The 8398-nt window shown below is 47.0% G+C and overlaps 1 protein-coding gene across 1 annotated transcript in view; it reads right to left on the reverse strand.

Moving 5' to 3' along the window:
* Positions 1 to 4859, reverse strand: part of rps6ka6 (ribosomal protein S6 kinase A6) — a 61133-nt gene extending 56274 nt beyond the window's left edge. Inside the window, exon 1 of the mRNA XM_062963673.1 lies at positions 4365 to 4859. Coding sequence (XP_062819743.1) covers positions 4365 to 4490 — 126 coding nt within the window. The 5' untranslated portion in view covers positions 4491 to 4859. The remainder of the gene's footprint in view (positions 1 to 4364) is intronic.
* Positions 4860 to 8398: the final 3539 nt, after the last annotated feature.

Genomic DNA, 8398 nt, shown 5'->3' on the forward strand with positions numbered 1-8398 from the left:
AATATATTGTACCTATAGTAAAATAAGTCATCTTACTCTTGTCAAATGGTAGCAGGGAGTGCTGTAATCAAGATGGAGAAAATGGCATTTTTGTAGAGACTGCTAATTCCCAAAAAATGGGGAGGTCTAAATCCTAGTAGTAGAGAAATAATATGGTAGATTCTTGTTGCACGTGTACATATGTGTATGTGAAGCAGCCACTACCGTGTTTCCCCAAAAATAAGACAGTGTCTTATATTAATTTTTGCTTCCAAAGATATGCTGGGTCTTATTTTCAGGGGACGTCTTATTTTTCCATGAAGAAGAATTCACATTTATTGTTGAACCAAAAAATGAACATTTATTATATACTGTACAGTAGTTGTTATCATAAACCAGCATAACCAGACAAACTGAATCCTATCAATAATTTCTTGTTACTACCACTATTTCTATGGTACTTACATTTACCGATCCTGCATGCTCTGGTGTTCTGTTTGGTGGGCATACTTCCAAACAAATCTTTGCTAGGTCTTACTTTCGGGGGAGGCCTTATATTTAGCAATTCAGCAAAATCTGTACTAGGTTTTATTTTCCGGGGATGTCTTATTTTCAGGGAAACAGGGTATTAGGAGTGTATCTAAACTGACCAATTATTGCAGTCTGATCATTGTCATGGTTGTATCCTTATAGAGAATTCTTTGTTAAGAGTCCCAAGTCTACTTCACTGAACTGCAACAGGGAATTCAAAATCCGTCACCAAACTACAAACCCCAAGATTCCACAGGATGGTATCAAATGGCTATAACTGTCAGTATGGATATATCCTCCTCATCATCATCATCATCATTCATACTGACATAGTATCGTATGGTGTAGTATCCTGCCGGAATTATAACTTTAGGCATCTTACAAAAACAAAACAATTCAAGGCATTCAAAGACTGAGCTGTCCAGAACCACCTCTCTCTTATCTTGATTACACTTCCATTTGTTTGCCCTTATTCAGTCCATTGCTGATGAGAAACACCAGTCTAAAACCACGACAACTTGCTTGGATTGAGGTGGAAAAGAGTAGTAGAGTTGCATCTGCATATAGATGGTGTTGTACTCCAACCTCCAGACGTCTCTCAGTGGTTCCATGTAGATATTAAACAGAACAGGAGACAAAACAGAGCCCGGAGGTACCCCATAGACCAGTGGTTCTCAACCTGTGGGTCCCCAGATGTTTTGGCCTTCAACTCCCAGAAATCCTAACAGTTGGTTAACTGGTTGGGATTTCTGGGAGTTGTAGGCCAAAACACTTGAGGACCCACAAGTTGAGAATCTGTCATAGAACAACAGTCAGGTTCAAACATGATTCTCCCAAGATCACCTTCTGGGTTCTGGAAGGAATGGAGCATCTGTAAAACAGGGCCTCCCAGTCCCATCCCAGTGAGGTGACCCAGAAGGTTATCATGGTTGATGGTATAGAAAAGCCACTGAGAAGTCTATCAGAACCAACAAGGACCCTCTGTGGAGGTCATCTAAGAAGGCAACCAAAGCTATATCTGTTCAATAACCAAGTCTGAAACCAGACTGAAATGGAACTCCTGGAGTTGGAAGACCACCATATTCCCCAATACACATGTATCAAGAACAATATTTTCGGCACAGACTAATAATTATTAATTATACAGGGATAATATTACAAGGGTAATACTTCCAACAAAGGCTGTACAATGTCCTTCTCTAGGGCGGAACAATGGCTTCAAACTACAGGAAAGGAGATTCCACTTGAACATCAGGAAGAACTTCCTCACTGTGAGAGCTGTTCGACAGTGGAACTCTCTCCCCCCGGACTGTGGTGGAGGCTCTTTCTTTGGAGGCTTTTAAGCAAAGGCTGGATGGCCATCTGTCGGGGGTGCTTTCCTGCTTCTTAGCAGGGGGTTGGACTGGATGGCCCATGAGGTCTCTTCCAACTCTACTATTCTATTTATTTATTTCAAATATTTCTATCCCGCCCTTCTCACCCGGAGGGACTCAGGGCGGCGGTAGAATTCTAGCCCACTGCCCTAGAATTCTATGATTCTAGGGCAGTGGGAACTCTTCCTTGTGGTCAGGAAGCACAAGTGGTCTCCTTCACTCTCTGCAGCAGTCCTCTCTGGCCTGGTTAATGTGCCAGAAAGGGCAAGGGGCTGATGATACACATGGGTTGGCTCTCACCTTTCCCAAGGACCTTATCCACATCCTCACGCTGCATGAAAGTATCCAATAACACTGGGCGAGCAAAAGCCAAAGTTACATCCACTGGAACGAGATCAACTACAGCATCCAAGTCATGTGCGTCATGGGTAGATTCATGACTGATATTGCTATTATTATTATTATTATTATTATTATTATTTACCACCATCACTAGTACTAATATCTGACCATCTCTTCAAAACAAGGGTTAAGTTGACTTATAAAGAGGAAACCAGAAAGATCAAAAACATTCAAAACAAACAATATAAAATGTGTCATTTAAAAAACTCCAAAAAATAATAACAGTCAGAATGGAGACAACGATTAAGAAGCCAGAAGAAGGTTTGGAAGAGCATCTAGGAAGGAACTAGTTACCAGACATTATCCTGCAAATTTAACTATCAAGATATATCAATTAATACTAAAGTTAGGTTTGTATTTCCCATACCTATGTACACCTGAGGAAGCCCTACAGTGAAGAAAGCTAGCAAGCAGGGCCTCCTGACTTTTAGGGAGAGTTTGGGCTCAATTTGCTCTTGGGCCTATTCATTTGTCATTTTGGCAATCCATAGCATCCACAGACCTCTCCATCACCACCATGTCTTGGAAGTTCTTCCAAATGTTCTGGTGGAATCTCCTTTCCTGTTGTTTGAAGCCATTGTTCTGTGTCCTGGTCTCCAGTATAAGTACAGTAAATAATAGTAGTAGTAGTAATAATAATAATAATAATAATAATAATAATAATAATACAACAGACGTTCCCAACCTTTGAGCCTCCAGGTGTTTTGGACTTTAGCTCCGACACTTCTTAACCACTGGGGTTTCTGGGAGTTGAAGTCCAAAATACCTGGATGGCTGAAGTTTTCCCATGCCAGAGTTAGCAGAATTGTTTTTATTGTCTGAATCTGGCATTGAATTATTGCCATAGTTTGTAACCCTTTAGGGGTGAGAAGGGTGGGGTATAAGTACAGTAAATAAGAATAATATTACAGCAATAGTTCCCAACCTTTGGACCTCCAGGTGTTATGGACTCCACTGCCCATACTTCCTAACAGCTGGGATTTCTGGGAGTTGAAGTCCAAAACACCTGGAAGACTAAAGGTTGGGAGCAGTCATAAGTCATAACCAGTTTCTTCATAAGGACTCGGAAAACATCTAGACCAGTGCTTCCCAGCGTTTGGGCCTCCAGGTCTTTTGGACTTCAGCTTCCACACTACAAAACAGCTGGGATTTCTGGGAGTTGGAGTCCAAAACACCTACAAGACTAAAGGTTGGGAACAGTCATAAGTCATAACCAGTTTCTTAAGGAGCCTCCGGTGGCCAAGGGGATAAAAGCCTTGTGACTTGAAGGTTGGGTTGCTGACCTAAAAGCTGCCAGGTTCGAATCCCACCTGGGGAGAGCATGGATGAGCTCCCTCTATCAGCTCCAGCTCCATGCGGGGACATGAGAGAAGCTTCTCAACAAGGATGGTAAAACTTGGGCCTCCAAGTGTTTTGGACTTCAGCTCCCATACTTCTTAAGAAGTGGGATTTCTGGGAGTGGAAGTTCAAACACCTGGTAGACTAAAGGTTGAGAACAGTCATAAGTCATAACCAGTTTCTTCAGAAGGTCTCTGGGTACATCTAGTTGAGTGCTTCCCAACCCTTGGTGCCTCCAGGTATTTTGGACTTCAGCTTCCACACTTCAAAACAGCTGGGATTTCTGGGAGTTGGAGTCCAAAACACCTACAAGACCAAAGGCTGGGAACGGTCATAAGTCATAACCAGTTTCTTCAGAAGGTCTCTGGGTACATCTAGATCAGTGCTTCCCAACCCTTGGTGCCTCCAGGTATTCTGGACTTCAGCTTCCACACTTCAAAACAGCTGGGATTTTGGGGAGTTGAAGTCCAAAATATCTGGAAGACCAAAGCTTGGGAACAGTTACTGGTTTGCAGAAACCGGGCTCCTTCTGCAAAACCCAAAGTCCTAGCCATGCTAGGTGTGACTCCAAAGCGAGCTCATCGGGATCGCTTTCTTGGATGGAGAAGGAGAGACCTGGAGAGGTCAGAGAAGGGGGGGTCCTTCTTTGGGGCGGCCAAGAGGAGGCGCAGGGGGCCGGGTTTCGGGGGCGTCTCCTCGGAGCGGAACAGGAGGACCACGCGGCTCGGCGGGGCTGCTCACCTCTGCTCCTCCTCCTCCTCCGGGGGAAGCGGAGACCTCCATGGGGCCGGGCAGGAGCGGGGCGGCCTCGGGCTCCGGCGGGGGAGGCTCCTCGGCGCCCTCCTCGGGCCCCGCGAAGGGCACCATGGCTGCGGCTGCTGCTGCTTCTGCCGCCCGGCGTCTCCTCCTCCTTCTTCGCCGCCGCCTCCTCCTCCTCCTCGCCCTCTCCTCCGGCTCCTGGCCCAGGCAAAGGCCGGGACGGGGCAGCCTCGCATGCTCTTCCCCTCCCCCGGAGAGAAGGGAGGAAGGAAAGGCACTAAGAGGAGGAGGAGGAGGAGGAGGAAGAGAAGCAGCAGCAGGAGGAGGAGGAGAGCGCCTCGGCTCCGCTCCCGCCCGCCCAGCCCATCCAGAAGCAAGAGGAGGCGGCGGCTGGGGCTGCTTCTCGGGCTGCTTCGGTTCCTGCTCCTCTTCCGACTCTGGCGGGGACGCAGCCCCTTCCTCGGGGGAGCAAAGGGGGAGGGGGAGGCAGGGTGTGACGTCAGCTGTGACGCGGGGCCGGGGGGAGGAGGGGGAGGAGGAGAATGACGTCGGCGGGCGGTGACGTCGGCTCACGCCTCTCTCTCTTTCTCTCTCTCTCCTCCCCCCCCCCCCCCGCCTCCGCCTCTTGGGAAGCCAGAGAGGGCTTGGCTCTGAAGCTGTGCTTCTCAACCTCCCCTCAACCTCCCCCAAACGTAAAATTATTTTCCTTGTTACTTCGTAACTGTCATTTTGCCACTTACTTACTTATTTTTATTTATTTATTTACAGCATTTATATTCCGCCCTTCTCACCCCGAAGGGGACTCAGGGCGGATCACATTACACACATAAAGGCAAACATTCAATGCCATAATATAGAACAGAGACAGAGACAAGACGCAGGCATGGGCTGGCCTCGAACTCATAATCTCTTGGTCAGAGTGATTTGTTGCAGCTGGTTTGCTATCCAGCCTGCGGCACAGCCCGGCTTAGGCGAGCCCTCATAGCCCCAGGATGATGGCCCTCCAAGTGTAGCGTCTTGGTGGTGGAGGCATGGGTGGCTGTGGAGACCTCAAACAAGCCATAGGCTCTGCTCTAACTCATCCACAATTCATGATATCCTTCAGAACTGTGTCATACAATCATCCTTATTTACTTAGGCAATCCCTTGTAGCCCAAGGATGATGGCCCTCCAAGGGTAGTGTCTTGGTCGTGGAGGCGTAAGTGGTTGTGGAGACCTCAAACAAGCCATAGGCTCTGCTCCAACGCATCCAAAATTAATGATATCCTTCGGAACAGTGTCATACAATTATCCTTACTTACTTACCTACTTAGACGATCCCTTGTTGTCCGAGGATGATGGCCCTCCAAGTGTAGTATCTTGGTGGTGGAGGCGTAGGTGGCTGTGGAGACCTCAAACAAGCCATAGGCTCTGCTCTAACTCATCCACAATTCATGATATCCTTCAGAACTGTGTCATACAATCATCCTTATTTACTTAGGCAATCCCTTGTAGCCCAAGGATGATGGCCCTCCAAGGGTAGTGTCTTGGTCGTGGAGGCGTAAGTGGTTGTGGAGACCTCAAACAAGCCATAGGCTCTGCTCCAACGCATCCAAAATTCATGATATCCTTCGGAACAGTGTCATACAATTATCCTTACTTACTTACCTACTTAGACGATCCCTTGTTGTCCGAGGATGTTGGCCCTCCAAAGTGTAGTGTCTTGGTGGTGGAGGCGTAAGTGGTTGTGGAGACCTCAACCAAGCATCCAAAATTCATGATATCCTTCATAACAGTGTCATACAATCATCCTTATTTACTTACCTACTTAGGTGATCCCTTGTTGTCCGAGGATGATGGCCCTCCAAGTGTAGTATCTTGGTGGTGGAGGCGTAGGTGGCTGTGGAGACCTCAAACAAGCCATAGACTCTGCTCTAACTCATCCACAATTCATGATATCCTTCAGAACTGTGTCATACAATCATCCTTATTTACTTATGTAATCCCTTGTAGCCCAAGGATGATGGCCCTCCAAGGGTAGTGTCTTGGTCGTGGAGGCGTAAGTGGTTGTGGAGACCTCAAACAAGCCATAGGCTCTGCTCCAACGCATCCAAAATTCATGATATCCTTCGGAACAGTGTCATACAATTATCCTTACTTACTTACCTACTTAGACGATCCCTTGTTGTCCGAGGATGTTGGCCCTCCAAAGTGTAGTGTCTTGGTGGTGGAGGCGTAAGTGGTTGTGGAGACCTCAACCAAGCATCCAAAATTCATGATATCCTTCATAACAGTGTCATACAATCATCCTTATTTACTTACCTACTTAGGTGATCCCTTGTTGTCCGAGGATGATGGCCCTCCAAGTGTAGTATCTTGGTGGTGGAGGCGTAGGTGGCTGTGGAGACCTCAAACAAGCCATAGACTCTGCTCTAACTCATCCACAATTCATGATATCCTTCAGAACTGTGTCATACAATCATCCTTATTTACTTATGTAATCCCTTGTAGCCCAAGGATGATGGCCCTCCAAGTGTAGTGTCTTGGTGGTGGAGGCGTAGGTGGCTGTGGAGACCTCAAACAAGCCATAGGCTCTGCTCCAACGCATCCAAAATTCATGATATCCTCCAGAACAGTGTCATACACCATCCTTACTTGCTTACTTAGGCGATCCCTCGTCATCCCGAGTGTAGTATCTTGGCAGTGGGTACGTAGGTGACTGTGGAGTTCTATTCTTGACCTGCATGTTCTTCTGCAGTGAGGACATTGGTTTCCAGGTGGAAAGAGATGACACTTTGGGTGTTCCTTTGGAAGGGGACTGTCAAACAAGCCATAGGCTCTGCTCCAACGCATCCAAAATTCATGATATCCTTTGGAACAGTGTCATACAATCATCCTTATTTACTTACCTTTACTTAGGTAATCGTTATCCGAGGATGATGGCCCTCCAAGTGTAGTGTCTTGGTGGTGGAGGCGTAGGTGGCTGTGGAGACCTCAACCAAGCCATAGGCTCTGCTCCAATACTTCCACAATTCATTATATCCTTCGGAACAGTGTCATACAATCATCCTTACTTACTTACCTACTTAGGCGATCCCTTGTTGTCCGAGGATGATGTCCAAGTGTAGTGTCTTGGTGGTAGATGCATAGGTGGCTGTGGAGACCTATTCTTGACCCGCTTGTTCCTATGCAGTGAGGACATTGGTTTCCTGGTGGACACACTGTTCCTTTGGAAGGGGACTGTCAAACAAGCCATAGGCTCTGCGCCAACTCATCCACAATTCATGATATCTTTTGGAACGGTGTCATACACCATCCTTACTTGCTTACTTAAGCGATCCCTCATCATCCGAGTGTAGTGTCTCGGCAGTGGGTACGTAGGTGACTGTGTAGTCCTATTATTGACCTGCATGTTCTTCCGCAGTGAGGACATTCCGCAGTGAGGACATTTCTCCAGGTGGAAAGAGATGACACATTGGGTGTTCCTTTGGAAGGGGACTGTCAAACAAGCCATAGGCTCTGCTCCAACTCATTCGTGATATCACAATTCATGATATCCTTCGGAAAAGTGTCATGCAATCATACCTACTTCTTAGGCGATCCCTCGTTGTCTGAGTATGATGGCCCTCCAAGTGTAGTGTCTTGGTAGTGGATGCATAGGTGGCTGTGGAGACCTGTTCTTCACCTGCATGTTCTTCTGCAGAGAGGACATTTGTCAGGGACCTCATATCTCCCAAATTGCTTCACTGATTGCTTCAAAATTTGGACACAACATAGCATCGAAACTGGAAAGTGTTTGAAGGTATTCACATACCTACTACTACACACCTGTCACACCTGAGACAGGTAAAACCATGCTTTGGTTCACAAACAGTGAACAACTGCTGGACAAACAAGCAACAGCCACTGTACTAAAAACTGTTTCAGAAAGGAGAAGGGCATGTGGAGACGGTGAGAGCTGAGGAAAAACCAGAAGTGGTGGGGGAAAAGGAAGGGAGGAAGGCGGCGGAGGAGAAGAGGGGCCTTTCCCTCCACCT

Source organism: Anolis carolinensis, unplaced genomic scaffold (assembly GCF_035594765.1).
Source record: "Anolis carolinensis isolate JA03-04 unplaced genomic scaffold, rAnoCar3.1.pri scaffold_12, whole genome shotgun sequence".
NCBI lineage: Eukaryota > Metazoa > Chordata > Lepidosauria > Squamata > Dactyloidae > Anolis > Anolis carolinensis.